The 25,760-nt window shown below is 41.7% G+C and overlaps 1 protein-coding gene across 4 annotated transcripts in view; it reads left to right on the top strand.

The window, feature by feature from the left end:
- LOC133611411 (tyrosine-protein kinase fyna) overlaps positions 1 to 25,760 on the top strand; it is a 130,300-nt gene that overhangs the window by 78,750 nt on the left and 25,790 nt on the right. For all 4 annotated transcript variants that reach the window (XM_072913626.1, XM_072913625.1, XM_072913627.1 and 1 more), the window contains 5 exons: positions 2,970 to 3,066; positions 16,234 to 16,332; positions 16,515 to 16,618; positions 16,734 to 16,883; positions 20,767 to 20,931. In XM_072913626.1, the coding sequence (XP_072769727.1) occupies positions 2,970 to 3,066; positions 16,234 to 16,332; positions 16,515 to 16,618; positions 16,734 to 16,883; positions 20,767 to 20,931 (615 nt within the window). The remainder of the gene's footprint in view (positions 1 to 2,969; positions 3,067 to 16,233; positions 16,333 to 16,514; positions 16,619 to 16,733; positions 16,884 to 20,766; positions 20,932 to 25,760) is intronic.

Here is a 25,760-nt window from a genome sequence, read left to right as displayed (position 1 = left end):
CTCCATTTTACTAATGATTTCCAATGTTGCAAAAATGTGTAGAGTAAAAATTAAAATACAACATTTCTGTCAACGAAGATTTGCGTCAGCCTTTGATAGTAGGCTACTATAGCTAATATAGACACTTACATCATGTGTTGCCTTCATTTTAACACTTATATAAGACTTTTGAAGTCATTTTTATAGTAGGCTAAAATAGCTAATATAGACTTACATCATGTGGTGTCTTCATTATAACACTTTGAATTGTTTGCGGCTCCAGACTAGGGCTGCAACAACTAATCGATTAAAATCGATTATAAAAATAGTTGGCGCTTAATTTAGTCATCGATATGCTATGCGCATGCGCAAAGGCAATTTTTATTGTTTTAATTTTTATTTTTATTTTTTTATTTTTTTATAAACCTTTATTTATAAACTGCAACATGTACAAAGAGCTGAGAAACAATAATCAAAATAAGTATGGTGCCAGTATGCTGTTTTTTTTCCAATAAAATACTGGAAAGGATAGAAATGTAGTTTGTCTCTTTTATCCGATTATTAATCGATCAATCGAAGTAATAATCGACTAATCGAAGTAATAATCGACAGATTAATCGATTATCAAATTAATCGTTAGTTGCAGCCCTACTCCAGACAGATTTAATTTTTTATTTTTGGTCCAATATGGCTCTTTCGACATTCTGGGTTTCCGACCTCTGGCCTAGATAAACGTCTGTGTTATCAAGTGTTCAGTTGTTAAAAAAAAAAAAAAAATCTGTCTAAATGCTTAAAAAATTAAGTAAAAAAAAAAAAAAAAAAAGACCGCCACATATGCCAGAGAAATGACAGGAAAGCAGACACACAAACACTAAGGAAATGACTCCAAAACCAACAAATAAGGATTAGAAGACACATTTTTGCACGCAAAGAAAGTAATTTCACATTAATAGTCAATTACTAGTTTGTAAGAAAAAGTCACCGTAGTTGCTGTATTCATTGCCTCAATTGATGAGGAACAATGACGCTTGTGTGAGTGACACTGCTTGTATTGTAAATGTTGGTGATGACAACCAGATGAGGGGAAAGTGCTCCCATAAAATACATGACTGAACATTTTAGATCAACGCGTTGGTCACCCTCCAAGTGAATCACAGCAGAGCAGATTAACACTGTAAAAGAACAACATAACACATACATAGTGTGAGGGACAAAAGGGAATGTTATAGCCGTATTTTTCGGAGTATAAGTCGCACCGGAGTATAAGTCGCACCTGCCGAAAATGCATAATAAAGAAGATCCTTATAGAGGATCTTTGACTGCTGTTTTTGTCAGTATAGGTCCTTAAAAGTAGCAGTTGTCATATAGAGGGTCTTTGACTGCTGTTTGTTGGCAGTATAGTCTCTTAAAAGTAGCAGCTCTCATAAAGAGGACCTTTGACTGCTGTTTTTAGCAGTATAGGTCCTGAAAAGTAGCAGCTGTCATAGAGAGGATCTTTGATTTCTGTTTGGAGCAGTATAGGTCCTTAAAAGTCCTGAAAAGTAGCAGCTGTCATATACTGGATCTAGTCAAAGATCCTATAATGAGCGCTGCAAAAATGCCCGTCAAAGACCCAACAACAACAGGAACTCTATGCTGTTGTTAAAAGCTTATCAAAGATCCTCCACATAATAAGATTGCTCTGCTGTTTTTGAGATCCTACTCCAGAAACGCTACTCAAAGACAGCTTCCGTCAAAGACCCCGCGCCTGACAAGAGCGCTCTGCTGTTTTTGAGAACAAAATATAGAAATGCTATTCAAAGAACCTCCACAAAGCAGGATATCCATGTTGTTTTTAAAAACTGACTACAAAAATTGTGTTTTTGAGGATCGACTGCAAAAATGCTATTAAAGACTGACCGCCAAAAAATATTTTGCTGTTTTTGAGAAACAAATATAGAAATGCTATTCAAAGATCCTCCATACAACAGGAGATCAATCAATCAATCAATGTTTATTTATATAGCCCTAAATCACAAGTGTCTCAAAGGGCTGCACAAGCCACAACGACATCCTCGGTACAGAGCCCACATAAGGGCAAGGAAAAACTCACCCCAGTGGGACGTCGATGTGAATGACTATGAGAAACCTTGGAGAGGACCACATATGTGGGTAACCCCCCCCCGCCCCCTCTAGGGGAGACCGAATGCAATGGATGTCGAGTGGGTCTAACATAATATTGTGAGAGTACAGTCCATAGTGGATCCAACATAACAGTAAGAGTCCAGTCCACAGTGGGGTCAGCAGGAAACCATCCCGAGCGGAGACGGGTCAGCAGCGCAGAGATGTTCCCAACCGATACACAGGCGAGCGGTCCACCCCGGGTCCCGACCCCGGACAGCCAGCACCCCATCCATGGCCATCGGGCCTGTGTGTCTCCCCCTCCACAAGGGATAGGGGGGAGCAGAGGAGAAAAGATCCAAGTTGTTTTTAAAAAACTGACTACAAAAATGCTGGTTTTGAGGATTGACTGCAAAAATGTTGTTAAAGACTGACCACCAAAAATATTTTATATAAGTCGCACTGCCAAACTATGAAAAAAACTGCGACTTATAGTCCGAAAAATACAGTAGTAAGGATCAGAGGCAGAGTGTAGTTAGTGAAACAAGACAGTAAAAGAGATAACAAGAGGGAGCGGGCGCGTAGGAGGAGCATTGACATTTTATAGTAAGCGCTGCATGTGTTTGACATATGGACTGACCCGGTAATGAAACCACAACCAAAAGCACGCTAAGGCCAGACTTATCACGAAGCATGTGGAGGTGGCAGCGGACTAAACCCAGGCCTCACACCCCTCTTCCTCAAAAGCAACGCCCTGCGAGGTCATTCACTGGCCGTATCAAAAAATAAAACATAACAATCCCTTGGTATAACCACAAAAAAATGTGTTCCTCAGTATAACCACAAACAATGTGTTCATCACTAAGCATGTGACTTATTCTTACTTCCAGGAGTGACTCTGTTTGTGGCTCTGTACGACTACGAAGCTCGGACCGACGATGACCTCAGCTTCAGGAAAGGGGAGAGGTTCCAGATCCTCAACAGCACGTAAGTTTGAAAACATGTGCGTGACAGCACTGAAGGGCGGAGCCTTGATTAGTGCGATCAATCTGGAAGTTAATGCTTCACATGTGGCCTTTTTATATAGAAAACCCTTAATGCGACACCAACCAACCCCCAGAAGTGTGGCCCAGAGGCTGTTTTAAACCCTCAGCTTGCTTTCAATGGCCTTTGGCATATTGTAATAATAAAATGAATTCCTTATTAATATTATTTTCGGGTCTCCCTATGTCTAGCATTAAAAGATTACAGTTGGTACAAAATGCGGCTGCTAGACTTTTGACAAGAACAAGAAAGTTTGATCATATTACGCCTATACTGGCTCACCTGCACTGGCTTCCTGTGCACTTAAGATGCGACTTTAAGGTTTTACTACTTACGTATAAAATACTACACGGTCTAGCTCCAGCCTATCTTACCGATTGTATTGTACCATATGTCAATCAATCAATCAATCAATGTTTATTTATATAGCCCTAAATCACAAGTGTCTCAAAGGGCTGCACAAGCCACAACGACATCCTCGGTATAGCCCACATAAGGGCAAGGAAAAACTCACCCCAGTGGGACGTCGATGTGAATGACTATGAGAAACCTTGGAGAGGACCGCATATGTGGGTAACCCCCCCCCCTCTAGGGAGACCGAATGCAATGGATGTCGAGTGGGTCTAACATAATATTGTGAGAGTCCAGTCCATAGTGGATCCAGCATAACAGTAAGAGTCCAGTCCACAGTGGGGTCAGCAGGAAACCATCCCGAGCGGAGACGGGTCAGCAGCGCAGAGATGTTCCCAACCAATATACAGGCGAGCGGTCCACCCCGGGTCCCGACCCCGGACAGCCAGCACCCCATCCATGGCCACCGGATCTGTGTGTCTTCCCCTCCACAAGGGATAGGGGGCAGCAGAGGAGAAAAGAAAAGAAACGGCAGATCAACTGGTCTAAAAAAAGGGGGGCTATTCAAAGGCTAGAGTATACAAATGAGTTTTAAGATGGGACTTAAATGTTTCTACTGAGGTAGCATCTCTAATTGTTACCGGGAGGGCATTCCATAGTGCTGGAGCCCGAATAGAAAACGCTCTACAGCCCGCAGACTTTTTTTGGGCTCTGGGAATCACTAATAAGCCGGAGTTCTTTGAACGTAGATTTCTTGCCGGGACATATGGTACAATACAATCGGTAAGATAGGCTGGAGCTAGACCGTGTAGTATTTTATACGTAAGTAGTAAAACCTTAAAGTCGCATCTTAAGTGCACAGGAAGCCAGTGCAGGTGAGCCAGTATAGGCGTAATATGATCAAACTTTCTTGTTCTTGTCAAAAGTCTAGCAGCCGCATTTTGTACCAACTGTAATTTTTTAATGCTAGACATAGGGAGACCCGAAAATAATACGTTACAGTAATCGAGACGAGACGTAACGAACGCATGAATAATGATCTCAGCGTCGCTAGTGGACAAAATGGAACGAATTTTAGCGATATTACGGAGATGAAAGAAGGCCGTTTTAGTAACACTCTTAATGTGTGACTCAAAGGAGAGAGTTGGGTCGAAGATAATACCCAGATTCTTTACTGAGTCGCTTTGTGTAATTGTTTGGTTGTCAAATGTTAAGGTGGTATTATCAAATAAATGTCGGTGTTTAGCAGGACCGATAATCAGCATTTCCGTTTTCTTAGTGTTGAGTTGCAAGAAGTTAGCAGACATCCATTGTTTAATTTCATTAAGACACGCCTCCAGCTGACTACAATCCGGCGTGTTGGTCAGCTTTAGGGGCATGTAGAGTTGGGTGTCATCAGCATAGCAATGAAAGCTAACACCGTATTTGCGTATGATGTCGCCTAGCGGCAGCATGTAAATACTAAAGAGTGCAGGGCCAAGAACCGAACCTTGGGGGACTCCGCACGTTACCTTAACATAGTCCGAGGTCACATTGTTATGGGAGACGCATTGCATCCTGTCAGTAAGATAGGAGTTAAACCACGACAAGGCTAAGTCTGACATGCCAATACGTGTTTTGATACGCTCTAATAAAATATTATGATCGACGGTATCGAAAGCAGCGCTAAGATCAAGAAGCAGCAACATAGATGACGCATCAGAATCCATCGTTAGCAGTAGATCATTAGTCATTTTTGCGAGGGCTGTCTCCGTAGAGTGATTTGCCCTGAAACCGGATTGAAAAGGTTCACAGAGATTGTTAGACACCAAGTGTTCATTTAGCTGCTGTGCGACAATTTTTTCGAGGATTTTCGAGATAAACGGAAGGTGGGACACCGGCCGGTAGTTTACCATGAGGTCAGGATCGAGGTTAGGTCTTTTGAGCAAAGGATGAATAACCGCTTTTTTGAATGCTAGTGGAACAGTGCCAGAGGAGAGTGATAAGTTTATAATATTTAGCACTGATGGACCTAATAATACAAAAAGCTCCTTAATAAGTTTCCCAGGAAATGGGTCAAGTAAACATGTTGTTTGTTTTGTCCCATTGACACATCTTAACAATTCCTCTAATGTTATTTCATCAAAGAGAGAGAAACTATTTTGGAGGGCGGTATCCTTCGTAGATACAGTCGTATCTGTGTTAATAGAACCCAGTTGTAGCTGCGATGCATTGTCTTTAATCTCCTTTCTAATGAGTTCAATTTTCTTATTAAAGAAATTCATAAAATCATCTGCTGAGTGGGTGGAGCTACTGGGAGGAGTCCCTTGTTGGGTTAGCGATGCTACTGTACTAAACAAAAATTTCGGATCATTTTTGTTGAGGTGGATGAGATTTGAGTAATATTTAGCTTTAGCTAGGGTAAGCATGTGTTTATAAGTTGTTAAACTATCACTCCATGCTTGATGGAAAACCTCAAGTTTAGTAGCGCGCCATTTGCGTTCCAGCTTTCTACATGATAATTTATGGGCTCTAGTTTCTTCTGTAAACCATGGGGTGCGCCTTTTAGGGGCTCTTTTAAGCTTTAGCGGTGCTATACTATCAATGGTGTCGCGCAGGGCGTCGTTAAAGTTGTTAGTGAGGTTATCAATAGAGCCGACATAGTTTGGGAATGGTGCCATTACCGAAGGCAGTAGGCCAGCAAGAATCATCGTTGTGGCAGCATTAATGTTGCGGCTGCTATAGTAGTTATTATTATTAGTTTGTTGACAATGAGTCAGAACTTCGAATTTTATAAGGTAATGATCGGACATTACTTTAGTATACGGGAGTATCGTAACTTTGGAGGTGGTGACACCCCTGACCAGCACTAGATCTATCGTATTTCCGTTGCGATGCGTAGGTTCATTTATTATTTGTGTAAGACCACAGCTATCAATTATAGTCTGGAGCGCCATGCACTGAGGGTCCGATGGGGTATTCATATGGATATTAAAGTCCCCCATTATGATTATATTGTCGGCGTGCGTCACTAAATCAGCAACGAACTCTGAAAATTCACTGATGAAGTCCGAATTGGGTCCTGGGGGGCGGTAGATAACAGCCAGGTGGAGAGGCAGCGGTGTGACAAACCTCATAGTAAGCATCTCAAACGAGTTATATTTATTATTTAGGTTCGGGGTAAGATTAAAGTTTTTATTGTGGATGAGTGCAACTCCCCCACCCCTTTTAATGGGACGGGCAATATGCGCTCCCGCATAGCCAGGAGGAGACGCCTCACCCAGCGCAAAGAAATCGTCTGGTTTGAGCCAGGTCTCGGCGAGACCAATAACGTCAAGATTATTGTCTCTAATGACCTCATTAACTAATAACGTTTTGGAAGATAATGATCTTATGTTTAAGAAGCCCATATTATAGGTAGTGGGCTGTTTTGAGGAGTTTTTGTTGAAATTATCCGTAGTAGCAATATTAATAATGTTGTGTTTATTATGTGTAGTGCAATTTAAATAATTACGACCATATCTAGGAATTGATATGACGGGAATTTTCCGATTGTTTGCTTGATGCTGTGATAAACCGAACGCATCATAACTTGCCACCTCAGTAGAGTGCATGTCTACTTCTGACACAGAAAAAACATTTTTTGAGTTGTGTATTGTTCTAAAATAGTTGCTATGTGTGCAGGTATTATCCAGCCTGGCGCTGGCTAGTTCTATTTTAACTAACTTCTCACCCGGACTAGCGCTTCTTTGAGGATTAGCCTTTCGCTTTGTTGTTAGCCCCGCTCGGCATCCCCGCTTCTGCTTCCGCTCACACCGCTTACGTGTCTTCCGTTGACGGTCCACGCTGGCACTTAACTCCGCTGCTTTGGAGGCCGCTGGATGTAGCCAGCGAAGAATCCCCATGCTAGCGAGGAGGTCGAAAGTACCCGCATCTTTCAGCCTATAACGGCCCGATCTATCCACATCCAGAATCGTCTGTCGGTCGTATCTGATCACGAAGTGTCCACGCTGTGAGCCAGCCATGAAATAGACAGAATTGACGGATATTTTTGCCAAATCGCTCTACACTTCCAAGAGCGTCTGCAAGCCGCTGCCATCAGGGCGCCGCCATCTCAAAATATGTCCCGGCAAGAAATCTGCGTTCAAAGAACTCCGGCTTATTAGTGATTCCCAGAGCCCAAAAAAAGTCTGCGGGCTGTAGAGCGTTTTCTATTCGGGCTCCAGCACTATGGAATGCCCTCCCGGTAACAATTAGAGATGCTACCTCAGTAGAAACATTTAAGTCCCATCTCAAAACTCATTTGTATACTCTAGCCTTTGAATAGCCCCCCTTTTTTTTAGACCAGTTGATCTGCCGTTTCTTTTCTTTTCTCCTCTGCTCCCCCCTATCCCTTGTGGAGGGGAAGACACACAGATCCGGTGGCCATGGATGGGGTGCTGGCTGTCCGGGGTCGGGACCCGGGGTGGACCGCTCGCCTGTATATTGGTTGGGAACATCTCTGCGCTGCTGACCCGTCTCCGCTCGGGATGGTTTCCTGCTGACCCCACTGTGGACTGGACTCTTACTGTTATGCTGGATCCACTATGGACTGGACTCTCACAATATTATGTTAGACCCACTCGACATCCATTGCATTCGGTCTCCCTAGAGGGGGGGGGGTTACCCACATATGCGGTCCTCTCCAAGGTTTCTCATAGTCATTCACATCGACGTCCCACTGGGGTGAGTTTTTCCTTGCCCTTATGTGGGCTATACCGAGGATGTCGTTGTGGCTTGTGCAGCCCTTTGAGACACTTGTGATTTAGGGCTATATAAATAAACATTGATTGATTGATTGATTGAATTATTAGGTGTTACACTTCCGTATTTTTCGGACTATAAGTCGCAGTTTTTTTCATAGTTTATGAAAGTTGCATAATGTTGTTTTCCTTCTTTATTATGCATTTTCAGCAAGTGCGACTTATACGGTAATTTTCTTTGTCATTAATAACATACAGCTGTTTTGTTCAGATAGCTTAGGATATATTGACCTACACTGGATTAGTTGGGATGTATCAAAGTGCCCACACTCGCGTCTTTATGGGGCCCTTTATGACATCCCTCCATGTTTTTTCTCTTTAAACATTGTTACATATTTCCCAGAGGACAACGCAAACTGATCAAATTTGAACTACCTAGCACGGAGGTCGGCAACCCGCGACTCTAGCGCCGCCCTAGTAGCTCTCTGGAGCTTTTTCAAAAATGTATGAAAAATGGAAAAAGATGAGGGGAAAAAAATATATTTTTTGTGTTAATATAGTTTCTGTAGGAGGACAAACATGACACAAACATTCCTAATTGTTATAAAGGGCACTGTTTATATTAAACATGCTTCACTGATTCGAGTATTTGGCGAGCGCCGTTTTGTCCTACTAATTTTGGCGGTCCTTGAACTCACCTTAGTTTGTTTACATGTATAACTTTCTCCGACTTTCTAGGACGTGTTTTATGCCACGTCTTTTTCTGTCTCATTTTGTCCACCAAACTTAACGTTGTGCATGAATGCACAAAGGTGAGTTTTGTTGATGTTATCGACTTGTGTGGAGTGCTAATCAGACATATTTGGTCACTGCATGACTGCAAGCTAATCGATGCTAACATTCTAGTTAGGCTAGCTATATGTACATATTGCATCATTATGCCTCATTTGTAGGTATATTTGAGCTCATTTAGTTTATTTTAAGTCCTCTTAATTCAATTTATATCTCATGACACACTATCTGTATGTAATATGGCTTTTAATTTTTTGAGGCTCCAGACAGATTTGTTTTTGTACTTTTGGTCCAATATGGCTCTTTCAACATTTTGGGTTGACCTAGCACATGAATTGGCAGATGTGAGGCTCACGTTTGCACGGCCATTTGTTGCCTGGCAGAGTTCATAAAGCATCATAGGCCGACACATGTGCTAATCCAACAGCATCCGAGTTGTTGCCATTTTAAAATGAAACAGGTTTTTTTGATCAAGCAAAGAGTTGGTTCCATCCGGACTCAAACTGTCGCTATCATAAAACCTTTATGAACTATACTCAACCATTCTTTAAGTAACATTTTAATTGCCTTGCAAGTGTTAAGACAGGGATGCCCACACTTTTTCTGCAGGCGGGCTACTATTCAATTGACCAAGTCGAAGGAATCTACAAACCCTGTTTCCATATGAGTTGGGAAATTGTGTTAGATGTAAATATAATCGGAATACAATGATTTGCAAATCCTTTTCAACCCATATTCAGTTGAATGCACTACAAAGACAACATATTTGATGTTCAAACTCATAAACTTTATTTTTTTTTTGCAAATAATGATTAACTTAGAATTTCATGGCTGCAACATGTGCCAAAATAGTTGGGAAAGGGCATGTTCACCACTGTGTTACATGGCCTTTCCTTTTAACAACACTCAGTAAACGTTTGGGAACTGAGGAGACACATTTTTTAAGCTTCTCAGGTGGAATTCTTTCCCATTCTTGCTTGATGTACAGCTTAAGTTGTTCAAGAGTCCGGGGGTCTCCGTTGTGGTATTTTAGGCTTCATAATGCGCTACACATTTTCAATTGGAGACAGGTCTGTAGTCCAGACCTATGAAGCCACGTTGATGTAACATGTGGCTTGGCATTGTCTTGCTGAAATAAGCAGGGGCGTCCATGGTAACGTTGCTTGGATGGCAACATATGTTGCTCCTAAACCTGTATGTACCTTTCAGCATTAATGGCGCCTTCACAGATGTGTAAGTTACCCATGTCTTGGGCACTAATACACCCCCATACCATCACAGATACTGGCTTTTCAACTTTGCGCCTATAACAATGCGGATGGTTCTTTTCCTCTTTGGTCCGGAGGACACGACGTCCACAGTTTCCAAAAACAATTTGAAATGTGGACTCGTCAGACCACAGAACACTTTTCCACTTTGTATCAGTCCATCTTAGATGAGCTCAGGCCCAGCGAAGCCAAGGGCGTTTCTGGGTGTTGTTGATAAACGGTTTTAGCCTTGCATAGGAGCGTTTTAACTTGCACTTACAGATGTAGCGACCAACTGTAGTTACTGACAGTGGGTTTCTGAAGTGTTCCTGAGCCCATGTGGTGATATCCTTTACACACTGATGTCGCTTGTTGATGCAGTACAGCCTGAGGGAATCGAAGGTCACGGGCTTTGCTGCTTACGTGCAGTGATTTCTCCAGATTCTCTGAACCCTTTGATGATATTACGGACCGTAGATGGTGAAATCCCTAAATTCCTTGCAATAGCTGGTTGAGAAAGGTTCTTCTTAAACTGTTCAACAATTTGCTCACGCATTTGTTGACAGAGTGGTGACCCTCGCCCCATCCTTGTTTGTGAATGACTGAGCATTTCATGGAATCTACTTTTATACCCAATCATGGCACCCACCTGTTCCCAATTTGCCTGTTCACCTGTGGGATGTTCCAAATAAGTGTTTGATGAGCATTCCTCAACTTTATCAGTATTTATTGCCACCTTTCCCAACTTCTTTGTCACGTGTTGCTGGCGTCAAATTCTAAAGTTAATGATTATTTGCAAAAAAAAAATGTTTATCAGTTTGAACATCATATATGTTGTCTTTGTAGGATATTTAATTGAATATGGGTTGAAAATGATTTGCAAATCATTGTATTCCGTTTATATTTACATCTAACACAATTTCCCAACTCATATGGAAACGGGGTTTGTACCTCATTCATATATGTAATCTTCAATCTTCACTAAGACCCTCGGGGGCCGTGAATGTCAATCAAGTGACGAAAGTGACGTCTTGGTGAAGATTGATGATCGCTACTTTTTAAGTCTATTTTTTTCAAGCTTGGCTGGCGATCGACTGACACACCCTCCACGACCGGGAGCTCGCGATCGACGTAATGGGCACCCCTTTGTTAAGAGATGTACGACAGTAACGACACTATATTATAGAACTAGGGCTGTCAAAATTAACTTGTGTGATTAATCACAAAACATTATCGCATTAATCATGAACAACCTTTGTGCAATTTATTTTAACCATACAAGCTCTTTTACCTTAATTGCTATATCGTCAGTGATCAGATCAAAGCATATGTCATGTGTGCTCGGCTCGCTGGCAAATTTCACTCCAAAATGCAGCCTGAAAGAACTTTAGATAAAACTGTTACCACGTTTTGTGCAATTAAATGACATGCATTCAAGGAAAACGTTTAAAAACGTTCCTGGATGACATTCTGACAATAAAATTGCAATTGTGTAGGTGAGTAATTACCCATGATTTATCATGATTAAACCAAATTCCAAAATGTTTAATCTGATTTGATTACCGTATTTTTCGGACTATAAGTCGCAGTTTTTTTCATAGTTTGGCCGGGGGTGCGACTTATACTCAGGAGCGACTTATGTGTGAAATTATTAACACATTACCGTAAAATATCAAATAATATTATTTAGCTCATTCACGTAAGAGACTAGACGTATAAGATTTCATGGGATTTAGCGATTAGGAGTGACAGATTGTTTGGTAAACGTATAGCATGTTCTATATGTTATAGTTATTTGAATGATTCTTACCATAATACATACTTGCCTACATTGAGACCTCCGATTTCGGGAGGTGGGGGGTGGGGGCGTGGTCGGGGGTGGGGCAGGGCGTGGTTGGGGGCGTGGTTAAGAGGGGAGGAGTATATTGACAGCTAGAATTCACCAAGTCAAGTATTTCATATATATATATATATTAGAGATGCGCAGATAGGCAATTTATTTCATCCGCAACCGCGTCAGAAAGTCGTCAACCATCCGCCATCCACCCGATGTAACGTTTGATCAGAACTGCATCCGCCCGCCATCCGCCCGTTGTTATATATCTAATATTAATTAAAAAAAAAAAAAAAAGGGTGAAAACTACGCGAATTGCACCTTGTGCAGACAAGATTTTTCGATCGGACACGGAGGAATTAGCGATGTAAAAGACCACGTCGGGACAAAAAAACACAAGTCTAATGCCGTTGCTAGCGATACAAGTGGAAAACTTTCAACGTTTTTCGTCGCCCAAACAGATTCTTTGGATGTGATAAATGCCGAAGTTTTATTTACGGAGGCAATAATTGAGCATGGACTTCCAATCGCACTGGCTGATCACATGGGACAGTTAATAATGTAATGCAACCTTTAAAAATCATTACGCGGTGATCGCGATCCCAAAAATAAACTTTTCTTGCATGATAATGTCCAGAAAAATTTGCTTTATATTACTATAGAGTCCTTTTAACGAATGAGTTTGATGGTTTATCACAAACCTTAAATGAAAGAAGTCCTTAATTGTTCTCCTGCAGCATGGCCTTGCTTTGTGTTTGGTGCGCCATCCTGTCGGCTGTATTTCACAGCACGACATACTGTTAAAAGTGTTTATACTATTTATACTTTCAATTAACAAATTGAAGTCTTGTGAAAGGTTGACAGGATAACTGGCATTAACTGTCAAAATAATTTCAAACTATTGAAGTTAGCTTACAGAATAAACATGTCAATCAACCCATATGATTTTTGCTGTAATATTTTTGTTTTGAAAAGTCACTGTGACTGATAGAAAAGTGATGGTTTTAGCAACATTTTAACCTGTCTGAATGCTAATAATCCTTTTGCGAGCAAGCAGGTAAGCTGCGCGGGCGGAGCGCGCGGAGTGACCCATGTTACGATCCCCCGGCCACGGGGGTGGCGGGCAGGTAAGCTGCTTACCTGCTGCGCGTGACGCCGGCCGCGGCGAAAGCGGACGAGGCGGGGTGTCGGTGCGGTGGGCGCGGTAGTGACCCTGGACGTGCGTCGGGCCCTTCTCGCGGATCGCCTCAGCTACGGCTCCCGGTGGGGCCCTCTCGGGGGAAGGAGCCTCGGTCCCGGACCCCGGCGAGGCGTCCCTCCGCTCCGTAAAAGTGTCCATCTCTTTTTTTTTTTTTCTTCTGTTGTGGCATATGCTGCAGGTGCCTGCTCGTTTTTCGTATGTGGGTAACAACATTTAACTATGTATATATATTTCCCAATTGGTTTAACTGCCACCCGCAAAAAAAAAAAAAAAATATCTAATTAATCCGCCCGACCCGACCCGCGAGCGGATAAAATCGTATTTTTTAAAATTTCATCCGCCTGATCCGCGGATAATCCGCGGACTCCGCGGTTGTGTCCGCAAACCGCGCATCTCTAATATATATATATATATATATATATATATATATATATATATATATATATATATATATATATATATATATATATATATATATATCCTGAAAATATGCAAACAAAACTGTGTTTAGATAATTGATACTTCAAACTTGCATAAATAAATCTTAAGGAATATAACATTACTTGGCTTCTGAGAGCTTCAAAATGTAATGAATAAAATGCTAAAGTTGTTGATAAACAAGCAATTATTTTAATAATTAAATATGGTCATTCTAAATGAATTATTATGATCATTTAAAATTAATTATTTCAAATATGTTTATTTTAATGTATAATTCTAATGTCTGGATGTAATAAGGAGTCAGAAAAAATACAAATAATTGATGTTTTTGGCAAAATATAGTAAAAATTTATTTAGTTTTTCTTTTTTTTTAATTAATAAATATATTTATTTTTAGGTAAGATAAACATAATACAATTTATCTCTAGTCTGGATGATTTAGTTCTTGTCACCCTGTTGTCCTCGTCGTGAAAAAAGGCTGTCCTCACTCAGGTCCGCATGGAGCTGGAGGGGGCGTGGCCTCCAGCTCCGGCTGAAAATCGGGAGATTTTCGGGAGAATATTTGCCCCGGGAGGTTTTCGGGAGAGGCGCTGAATTTCGGGAGTCTCCCGGAAAATTCGGGAGGGTTGGCAAGTATGCCATAATATGTTACATTAACATACCAGGCACGTTCTCAGTTGGTTATTTATGCCTCATATAACGTACACTTATTCAGCCTGTTGTTCACTATTCTTTATTTATTTTAAATTGCCTTTCAAATGTCTATTCTTGGTGTTGGCTTTTACCAAATAAATTTCCCCAAAAAATGCGACTTATACTCCAGTGCGACTTATATATGTTTTTTTCCTTCTTTATTATGCATTTTCGGCCGGTGCGACTTATACTCCGGAGCGACTTATACTCCGAAAAATACGGTACACTTTTTTAATCATTTGACAGCCCTAAATAAAATTGAAATAAAGTAAAACTATTCACCCTCAGGTAACATCTTTGTCGTAAACCGCAATACGATTTTCTATATCAGGCTTGGGCAATTATTTTGACTCCAAATTTAGAGAAAAAAATGTGTCTGGGGGCCGGTACCGTATTTTTCGGAGTATAAGTCGCTCCGGAGTATAAGTCGCACCGGCCGAAAATGCATAATAAAGAAGGAAAAAAACATATATACGTCGCACTGGAGTATAAGTCGCATTTTTGGGGAAAATGTATTTGATAAAACCCAACACCAAGAATAGACATTTGAAAAGCAATTTAAAATAAATAAAGAATAGTGAACAACAGGCTGAATAAGTGTACGTTATATGAGGCATAAATAACCAACTGGTATGTTAACGTAACATATTATGGTAAGAGTCATTCAAATAACTATAACATTTAGAACATGCTATACGTTTACCAAACAATCTGTCACTCCCGATCGCTAAATCCCATGAAATCTTCTTCCTCTGTGTCGCCTCTGGTATGCGCCCCACTAGCGTCCATTCTTTCTGCTGCTCAATTGCTGTTCTCTGCAGCATATTTCACTACGTCCAGTTTGTAATCTGCAGTATATGATTTCCTTTCCGGTGCCATTTTAGTTCAGTCCTTCTCAGTTTTTATAAGTTACCGCCAATGATGATGAGATCCATTTTAATAGCATTTAGCAGTTTAGCATATCATGGCCCACAATGCACTTCTGCCATTACCCGCCCCCCGCCGAATTCTTATTGGTTGGCGTGTGTGTGACGATTGCGGACATTTTCTTCGTCGCTCACGCGAATGAGATAAATAATATTATTTGATATTTTACGGTAATGTGTTAATAATTTCACACACAAGTCGTTCCGGAGTATACGTCGCACCCACGGCCAAACTATGAAAAAAACGTCGACTTATAGTCCGAAAAATACGGTATATCTGATTTTTAGGAACACTAATACAAAACCTCACAGTAACGTCTGATTGAATGCTAAAAACGTTATGACAGACCGCCTTAACAAAACCGAATGGAATTTAAATTTTTTTTACTGAATGAGACACCCAGAATGTACATGAAAATAATGAATGTGGGATTTACAATATTAACTATGGACGATAAAACACTGAATATTGACAACATATGAACGTCACACCCCCCCTGAGAAAGACACTGGATGACTTCCAAGAAGGTTCACTTTCATTCTGTTACAATTTATATAGCACAAAAAGTTGTAGTCCGAATCACCGCCTGGATTCAGGACTTTTTTACTATTGCGAGGGAGAGCCTGTCAAAAGGTCTGCACGCTATAAGGAGTATTAACTCTATTTCTCATGTACCGAGCAGCCAGACCCTTTCCTACGTCATAACATTTTACATTTTTGGTTCTATGGTTATCAACACACTTGCCCTCTTTGCCATCACCAGAAAGAAAGAGCACTAAAAATATAGTTTTTCTCCCTACGTCCGCTACAATTTAGTAACATTTTGTGGTTCCATTTTAAGGAATGTATACAAAGTTTGTATTGGTCCCTTCACTACTTCCTGTCTGTTTGTGCTCTCTTCAGAGAGGGAGACTGGTGGGAGGCCCGCTCTCTCACCACAGGTGGAACTGGTTACATTCCCAGTAATTATGTCGCTCCGGTGGACTCCATCCAAGCTGAGGAGTGAGTGCAACTTTCTTTTGATGTATATATCTATATTTATTTATATGCCTAAGACTGCCATACTTTTATCCGGGTTCGCCTCACTACTGCCTTTTTCTTGTAGGTTCCTTAAGCATGTGCAGAGATTACAACAAAGTGTGCATGTAAAAATAGTGTGACACTTTAAATGTTTTGCCCCGCAGCTGGTATTTTGGTAAATTAGGCCGCAAGGATGCAGAGAGACAATTGCTTTCCAACGGCAACGCCAGAGGCACGTTCCTCATCCGGGAGAGTGAAACGACCAAAGGTGAGTGGTTTGCAAACAATAACAACACCCACTTTACTTGTGTATTGCATTTAAAGGTATTACTGAATATATATATATATATATATATATATATACATGTCGTTCTCTCTTCCAGGGGCCTACTCCCTTTCCATCCAGGACTGGGATGACATCAAGGGAGATCACGTCAAACACTACAAGATCCGAAAACTGGACAGCGGCGGTTACTACATCACCACCCGAGCCCAGTTTGAGACGCTGCAGCAGTTGGTGCAGCACTACTCTGGTGAGCTTCCTAAAAGACAAACACCCCCTTGAGCTCGTCGACGACCGCAGAGCTCCATCAAGGTTGAGCAGTCCAAATATGGATCAGTGCAAAGTTATAACCATTTTGTATATACTGTATCTGTCATTAAGTTTCATGCATTATTCACAGAAAAGTTTGACAAAATCTTAACAAAGACAAACTAAATTCCGCCTCAAACTTCACATCATTTTTAAACAGAAGGTGCATTGGAACCTCGATTTACGAACCTCTCTTTTCGCAAACTTTTTGGTTCACAAACTTAGATCGTGCCAAATTTGAACGTTATTCTTTTATTTTTTGTCCCGCTTGCAGACATTTTGTGCTTGCTCGTTTTTTTTAAAAAATTTTAATTTTTTAATTTTTATTAAATCAACGTAGAAAAAAACACACAATACACTTTCAACTAGTGCATCAACCCAAAAAAAAAACTCCCTCCCCCATTCACACTCATACACACCCACTCACACAAAAGGGGTTGTTTCTTTCTGCTACCAATATTCTGGTTCCCACAACATGGACAACACTTCTGCAAGGGACACAGTCCCTGAAGCACACTTGATTGGTTGTGCCGCTGGTCCACTAACATTTTCATTTAATTACTTTTTTTTTTTTTTATGTAATTATTTTTATATTGTTTTACTTTCTTTTTTATCCAAGAAAATATTTATTTATCTTATCTTAAAAAAAAAAAAAAAAAAAGGGACCTTATCTTCACCAGACCCGGTTGTAAATTAAATTAGCTTTGTTTAAAGGTTTTTTTTAAAAAAACCCGGTCCAGTCCAGATAATGTCCAAGTCAGGTTCAGTAACACACACCTTCATTCATGTACACTGAAAAAAAAGAAAAGAAAAATTTGCTCGTTTTTAAGAGATTGAGCAAGTTTTTATGTGATGAGAACTGAATTTTCTGGAAAAACATTTAACAGTGGAGGAGAAGACACCACCTCTCGTTCAGTGGCGTCTCTTCCAAGAGCACACACACACACACACACACACACACACACACACACACACACACACACAGGACCCCCTCCCTTCTCACCCACTGTCTCCCTTCTCACCCTGTCTTTCTTTACCCTTGTGAGCTGTTCCGTTGCCAATGTTAATGTACTGTATCAAATCAAATCAAATCAACTTTATTTATAGAGCACATTTAAAATTTACCACAGGGGTAGCCAAAGTGCTGTACAATGAGCAGGTTAAAAGATAAAACAAGTACCGAGCAAACACAACACAACACAAACAGAACACGATAAAAAATAAATAATTAAAATAGAATTAATAAAAACATAAAAACATAAAAACAGGATCACAGCAGGTGTATTATGGGGCGCCATTGCAGGATGGATATCACTCAGTGTTAAAAGCCATGGAATAAAAGTATGTTTTTAAGAGAGATTTAAAAACAGGAAGAGAGGAGGCTTGTCTAACACTCAGGGGTAGGTCGTTCCAGAGCTTGGGAGCAGCAACGGCGAAAGCTCTGTCACCTCTAAGCTTCAGCCTTGTGTCAGGGACCGTCAACAGCAGCTGATCGGCTGATCTTAAGGATCGGGTGGGGCAGTAAGGCTGAAGGAGGTCAGAGAGATAGGTTGGCGCGAGGTTGTTTAGACATTTAAAAACAAATAAAAGGAGTTTAAAATGTATTCGGTAACGCACAGGGAGCCAGTGAAGGGACGCTAAAATAGGGGTGATGTGCTCACGTCTGCGGGTCTGTGTTAGCAGACGAGCAGCAGAGTTCTGCACGAGCTGCAGGCGGGCGAGGGAGGCCTGGCTAATGCCAACATACAGGGCATTACAATAATCAAGACGAGTCGAGATAAAAGCGTGGATTAATTTCTCAAGATCATGTCTTGATAGAAGCGGTTTCACTTTCGCTATTTGGCGTAATTGATAAAAGCTTTTTTGAACGACGCTGCTGATTTGTTTTTCGAATTTAAAATCTGAGTCAAACTTTACCCCCAGGTTTGTGACAGAGTCGCTGAGATACGGGGTCAGAGTGCCGAGGTCAACGTTGGGGTAGGGAGAGCGACTTGGACCGAACAACATAACTTCTGTTTTATCTTCATTTAGGCTCAGGAAGTTAGCTGAAAGCCAGACTTTGATGTCGTGCAGGCAGTCAATAAGACGTTGAACCGTGTTATTTTGTGCCATGGGAAAATAAATCTGGCAATCATCGGCATAAAAATGAAATGCAATACTGTACTTCCTAAAAATAGAACCAAGGGGGAGAAGGTAAAGCGCAAATAAAATTGGGGCAAGGATTGAGCCCTGGGGGACCCCATGTGGTAAAGGAGCTGTGGACGACATAAAACTGTCTACTTTTACACAAAAACTCCTGTCGGTTAGGTACGACCGGAACCAGTTGAGGGCGACGCCCTTAATGCCCACACAGTTCTCAAGACGAGTGATTAAGGTGGCGTGGTCGACGGTGTCGAACGCAGCAGACAGATCTAAAAGCACCAGGACAACATATTTACCAGAATCAGTGGACAGGAGGATATCGTTAAAAACTTTTAGAAGCGCTGACTCTGTGTAGTGTAAGTAAGTTTACTTTTTTAAATTTTAAAGTTAAGGGTGTCTGTGATTTCTGATGGTTTGTGAGGGCACTTAAGGCAGTGGTCCGTGGATCGATTGGTACCGGGCCGCACAAGAAATTTAAAAATAAAAATAAAAATGTATATATATATTTTTTTAAATTAAATCAACATAAAAAAACACAAGATACACTTACAATTAGTGCACCAACCCAAAAAACCTCCCTCCCCCATTTACACTCATTCACACAAAAGGGTTGTTTCTTTCTGTTATTAATATTTCTGGTTCCTACATTATATATCAATATATATCAATACAGTCTGCAGTGATACAGTCCGTAAACACATGATTGTAATTTTTTATGACAAAAAATGAATAAATAAATACCATTTCCCCCCCCCCCCCGGTCCGTGGGACAAATTTTCAAGCGTTGACCGGTCCGCAGTTACAAAAAGGTTGGGGACCACTGACTTAAGGGACTTCTCTGTGTGTGCGCATACAGGACAGTTTAGCTTGCCGTTGTTGTTTTGGCTGGTTAATAAAGAGAGAGTTTATTAATCACCTTCTTGTTATGTTTGTTTGATATACTTTAAAATGTTTTTAAGCTTTATTTAACTGGGAAAAAAATCCCATTGAGATTAAAAACCTCTTTTTCAAGGAAGTCCTTGCCAAGAGGCAGCAAAGTTACACATGAAATTCCATTCACATTACACACTAAAATGACAGGACGGTATAGCACTTTATACTGTATTGTGTTCAAAGTGTGAAAACTAAAATATGGACTTTTGTCGAGATTGGAACCCATTAATAATAATAATAATAATGGATTCGATTTTATATCGCGCTTTTCTATCATTAGATACTCAAAGCGCTCACAGAGAAGTGGGAACCCATCATTTATTCACACCTGGTGGTGGTAAGCTACATCTGTAGCCACAGCTGCCCTGGGGTAGAATGACGGAAGCAATGCTGCCAGTTTTGCGCCACCTATCATTCTTTCATCATTCATTCACCAGTGTGAGCGGCACCGGGGGCAAGGGTGAAGTATCCTGCCCAAGGACACAACGGCAGCGATTTGGATTGCAAGAGGCGGGGAGCGAACCTGCAACCCTCAGGTTTCTGGCACGGACGCTCTACCAACTACGCCATGCCGATCCATTATTCATATTTACTTTGTTTCTTATGGAGAAATTTGCCACACTATACAAACTTTTCAAAAAACAATTACGTTAGTAAATCGAGGTTCCACTGTAATTACAAAGAATATAACATCTGCCATGTGCAAAATAAAACCCTGTAAACATACATTTTCATTGTCTGTCCGATAGCCAGGGCGGCGGGTCTGTGCTGCCGCCTGATCGTGCCTTGCCACAAAGGCATGCCCCGTCTCACGGACCTGTCCGTCAAAACTAAAGATGTGTGGGAGATCCCGCGGGAGTCGCTTCAGCTCATCAAACGTCTCGGCAACGGGCAGTTCGGAGAAGTTTGGATGGGTAAGTGATTTTGGGAAAACAAATACAGTATCTTGCAAAAATCTGTACACCCCTCACATTTAAGAAACCACTTTTATCACAGTGTTTCTTCCCAGTGCATTATAGGGATAAACATTTTACAGTAGTCAGCTTGTATAGCAGTTAGGGTTGTACGGCGGTACCAATAAAGCATTGCGGTACTAATGAATTAAAAACCACACTATACTGCCTTTGAAAAATACAGTTTTTTTGTTTTTTTCATCATCATGCTTCCGTGCAGCGCTGACGTACAGAGCCGAGGCGCATCAATCAATCAATCAATCTTTATTTATATAGCCCTAAATCACAAGTGTCTCAAAGGGCTGCACAAGCCACAACGACATCCTCGGTACAAAGCCCACATACGGGCAAGGAAAAACTCACCCCAGTGGGACGTCGATGTGAATGACTATGAGAAACCTTGGAGAGGACCGCATATGTGGGTAACCCCCCCCCTCTAGGGGAGACCGAAAGCAATGGATGTCGAGTGGGTCTGACATAATATTGTGAGAGTCCAGTCCATAGTGGATCCAACATAATAGTAAGAGTCCAGTCCATAGTGGGGCCAGCAGGACACCATCCCGAGCGGAGACGGGTCAGCAGCGTAGAGATGTTCCCAGCCGATGCACAGGCGAGCGGTCCACCCCGGGTCCCGACTCTGGACAGCCAGCACTTCATCCATGGCCACCGGACCTGTGCCCCCCCCCCCTCAAGGAAAAGGGGAGCAGAGGAGAAAAGAAAAGAAACGGCAGATCAACTGGTCCAACAGGGGGGCTATTTAAAGGCTAGAGTATACAAATGAGTTTTAAGATGGGACTTAAATGCTTCTACTGAGGTAGCATCTCTAATTGTTACCGGGAGGGCATTCCATAGTACTGGAGCCCGAATAGAAAACGCTCTACAGCCCGCAGACTTTTTTTGGGCTCTGGGAATCACTAATAAGCCGGAGTTCTTTGAACGCAGATTTCTTGCCGGGACATATGGTACAATACAATCGACAAGATAGGACGGAGCTAGACCGTGTAGTATTTTATACGTAAGTAGTAAAACCTTAAAGTCACTTCTTAAGTGCACAGGAAGCCAGTGCAGGTGAGCCAGTATAGGCGTAATATGATCAAACTTTCTTGTTCTTGTCAAAAGTCTAGCAGCCGCATTTTGTACCAACTGTAATTTTTTAATGCTAGACATAGAGAGACCCGAAAATAATACGTTACAGTAGTCGAGACGAGACGTAACGAACGCATGAATAATGATCTCAGCGTCGCTAGTGGATAAAATAGAACGAATTTTAGCGATATTACGGAGATGAAAGAAGGCCGTTTTAGTAACACTCTTAATGTGTGATTCAAACGAGAGAGTTGGGTCGAAGATAATACCCAGATTCTTTACTGATTCGCCTTGTGTAATTGTTTGGTTGTCAAATGTTAAGGTGGTATTATTAAATAAATGTCGGTGTTTAGCAGGACCGATAATCAGCATTTCCGTTTTCTTGGCGTTGAGTTGCAAGAAGTTAGCGGACATCCAATGTTTAATTTCATTAAGACACGCCTCCAGCTGACTACAATCCGGCGTGTTGGTCAGCTTTAGGGGCATGTAGAGTTGGGTGTCATCAGCATAGCAATGAAAGCTAACACCGTATTTGCGTATGATGTCGCCTAGCGGCAGCATGTAAATACTAAAGAGTGCAGGGCCAAGAACCGAACCCTGAGGAACTCCGCACGTTACCTTAACATAGTCAGAGGTCACATTATTATGGGAGACGCATTGCATCCTGTCAGTAAGATAAGAGTTAAACCACGACAAGGCTAAGTCTGACATACCAATACGTGTTTTGATACGCTCTAATAAAATATTATGATCGACGGTATCGAAAGCAGCGCTAAGATCAAGAAGCAGCAACATAGATGACGCATCAGAATCCATGATGTTGTGTGTGTCAGGGAGCGCACAAGCAGAAATAGCGTGAAGAGGAAAAATGGCAAATAAAGGCAATTCTGCTGGTTAATAAAGAGGGTGCGTGAAGCCCAATATGGAGGTATTTGGGCTTCAGAAATATCGATAATGGGAAGCGTCGCACTGCTTTAAAACATGCATTAAAGTATATTATTCAGACCTGCATGATACGTTTAAAGGTAATGTAGTTACCTAGCTCCCCTGGGGTGCACATACAGTGCCGGAGAGGCTCACACAACTGCTTCGCTTATTGCCAATTATTAGAGCAGTCCAAACCGCCCACGTAGCGAAAACTAAGGCTTGTGGAAATGACTGCATTTTGTAAGAAATTGCTACAATCTGTGTTTTACCTGCTACATGTCTTATCTGTGTAGTTTCAGCCATAGTATTGTTTTTAGTATTTACTAACGATTTTACTTTTCTTAAAGTACAGACCAAGAGCGACAACAATAATCATGAAGCCTTTAATACAATGTCAATAAACCATTCTATTTTATTTCAACCTAGTACTACATTATGGCAGACTATAGTACCGTATTTTCCGCACCATAAGGCGCCCTGGGTTAAAAGCCGCGCCTTCAATGAACGGCATATTTCAAAACTTTGTCCACCTATAAGCCGCTCGGTGTTGTAAGCCGCATCTAACTGCGCTAAAGGAATGTCAAAAAAACAGTCAGATAGGTCAGTCAAACTTTAATAATATATTAAAAACCAGCGTTCTAACAACTCTGTTCACTCCCAAAATGTACGCAAATGTGCAATCACAAACATACGTATATCAACATGGACAGAGCTGCGTGAAAAAAGCCACACGGCCTCTTCGCGTAAACTTAAACTTACCTTAACCACTCGCTCATCTTTTCTTCATCCATCCCTTCGAGTTAGCTTTTATGATGACGCCGGCTGGAAAGGTCTCTTTTGGCAAGGTCTTCCTTTTGAATATCACCATGGGTGGAAGTTTCTGGCCATTAGCATGGCAAGCTAGAACCACAGTGAAGGACGACTTCTCATTCCCTGTGGTGCGAATATTCACCGTACGTGCTCCCGTTGTATCCACAGTGCGTTCACAGGAATATCAGTTGCTGTGAAATAGTAATCCGTGTGCGGATGGAGAGATTGCGTCTTTTCATGAACCGGATCCCTGACGCTTAGTAGGAGCCATTTTGTGGTCTTTACAGATGTAAACACACAAAGGAAATGAAACGTACGGTGATATCCGCGCGCTTTTTCTTCTTCTACGCGGGCGGGTGGTTGCTTACAGTAGAAGAAGAAGCTCTTCCTGTTCTATGGGGGCGGGTGCTTACCTTGGCGGTTGCTTGCGTAGAAGAAGAAGCGCTTCCTGTTCTACCGGGAAAAAAGATGGCGGCTGTTTACCGAAGTTGCGAGATCGAAACTTTATGAAAATGAATCTTAATATTTATCCATATATAAAGCGCACCGGGTTAAAAGCCGCACTGTCAGCTTTTGAGTAAATTTGTGGTTTTTAGGTGCGGCTAATAGTGCGGAAAATACGGTACATATAGATAGATGGATAGATAGTGCTTTATTGATTCATCCATCCATCCATCTTCCTCCGCTTATCCGAGGTCGGGTCGCGGGGGAAGCAGCTTAAGCAGGGAAGCCCAGACTTCCCTCTCCCCAGCCACTTCGTCCAGCTCTTCCTGTGGGACCCCGAGGCGTTCCCAGGCCAGCCGGGAGACATAGTCTTCCCAACGTGTCCTGGGTCTTCCCCGCGGCCTCCTACCGGTGGGACGTGCCCTAAACACCTCCCTAGGGAGGCGTTCGGGTGGCATCCTGACCAGATGCCCGAACCACCTCATCTGGCTCCTCTCGATGTGGAGGAGCAGCGGCTTTACTTTGAGCTCCTCCCGGATGGCAGAGCTTCTCACCCTATCTCTAAGGGAGAGCCCCGCCACCCGGCGGAGGAAACTCATTTCGGCCGCTTGTACCCGTGATCTTGTCCTTTCGGTCATAACCCAAAGCTCATGACCATAGGTGAGGATGGGAACGTAGATCGACCGGTAAATTGAGAGCTTTGCCTTCCGGCTCAGCTCCTTCTTCACCACAACGGATCGATACAGCGTCCGCATTACTGAAGACGCCGCACCGATCCGCCTGTCGATCTCACGATCCACTCTTCCCCCACTCGTGAACCCACTTTATTGATTCCATCAGGAAAATTAAAACTATATTACTATATTATGGCAGACTATAGTACATATAGTCTGCCATAATATAGTAATATAGTTTTAATTTTCCTGAAGGAATCTATAAAGTACTATCTATCTATCTATCTATCTATCTATCTATCTATCTATCTATCTATCTATCTATCTATCTATCTATCTATCTATCTATCTTTCCATCTATGTATAAAATAGTACATTGTTCTTTGAGTGCGACGAGAAAAGGCCAATGTGTTTCATGCCTTTTAATTTTTATCTCAATATTCTAAAATTGTTCTTTGAGTGCAATAGGAAACATATGTTTAATGTATCGTAAGATTTCTTGTTAAAATTAAGCCAAAAATGATTTTTTTTTTGTGCGGTCCCCTTTTATTTTGAAAAGTATTGAAATACATTTTGCTCCTTGTACCAAAATATTGGTATCGGGACAACCGTAATAGCAGTATATGTTTACTGTGCTCTAAAAAGTTAAAGTTAAAGTCCCAATGATTGTCACACACACACTAGGTGGTGTGAAATTTCTCCTTTGCATTTGACCCATCCCCTTGTTCACCTCCTGGGAGGTGGGGAGCACTGAGCAGCAGCAGTGGCCGCGCTTGGGAATCATTTGGTGATTTAACCCCCAAATCCAACCCTTGATGCTGAGTGCCAAGCAGGGAGGTAATGGGTCCC

The sequence above is a fragment of the Nerophis lumbriciformis genome, linkage group LG08 (genome assembly GCF_033978685.3).
Source record: "Nerophis lumbriciformis linkage group LG08, RoL_Nlum_v2.1, whole genome shotgun sequence".
NCBI classification, from domain to species: Eukaryota; Metazoa; Chordata; class Actinopteri; order Syngnathiformes; family Syngnathidae; genus Nerophis; species Nerophis lumbriciformis.
Note: the sequence above shows the minus strand (reverse complement) of the source record. Positions and strands in the feature narration are given on the sequence as shown.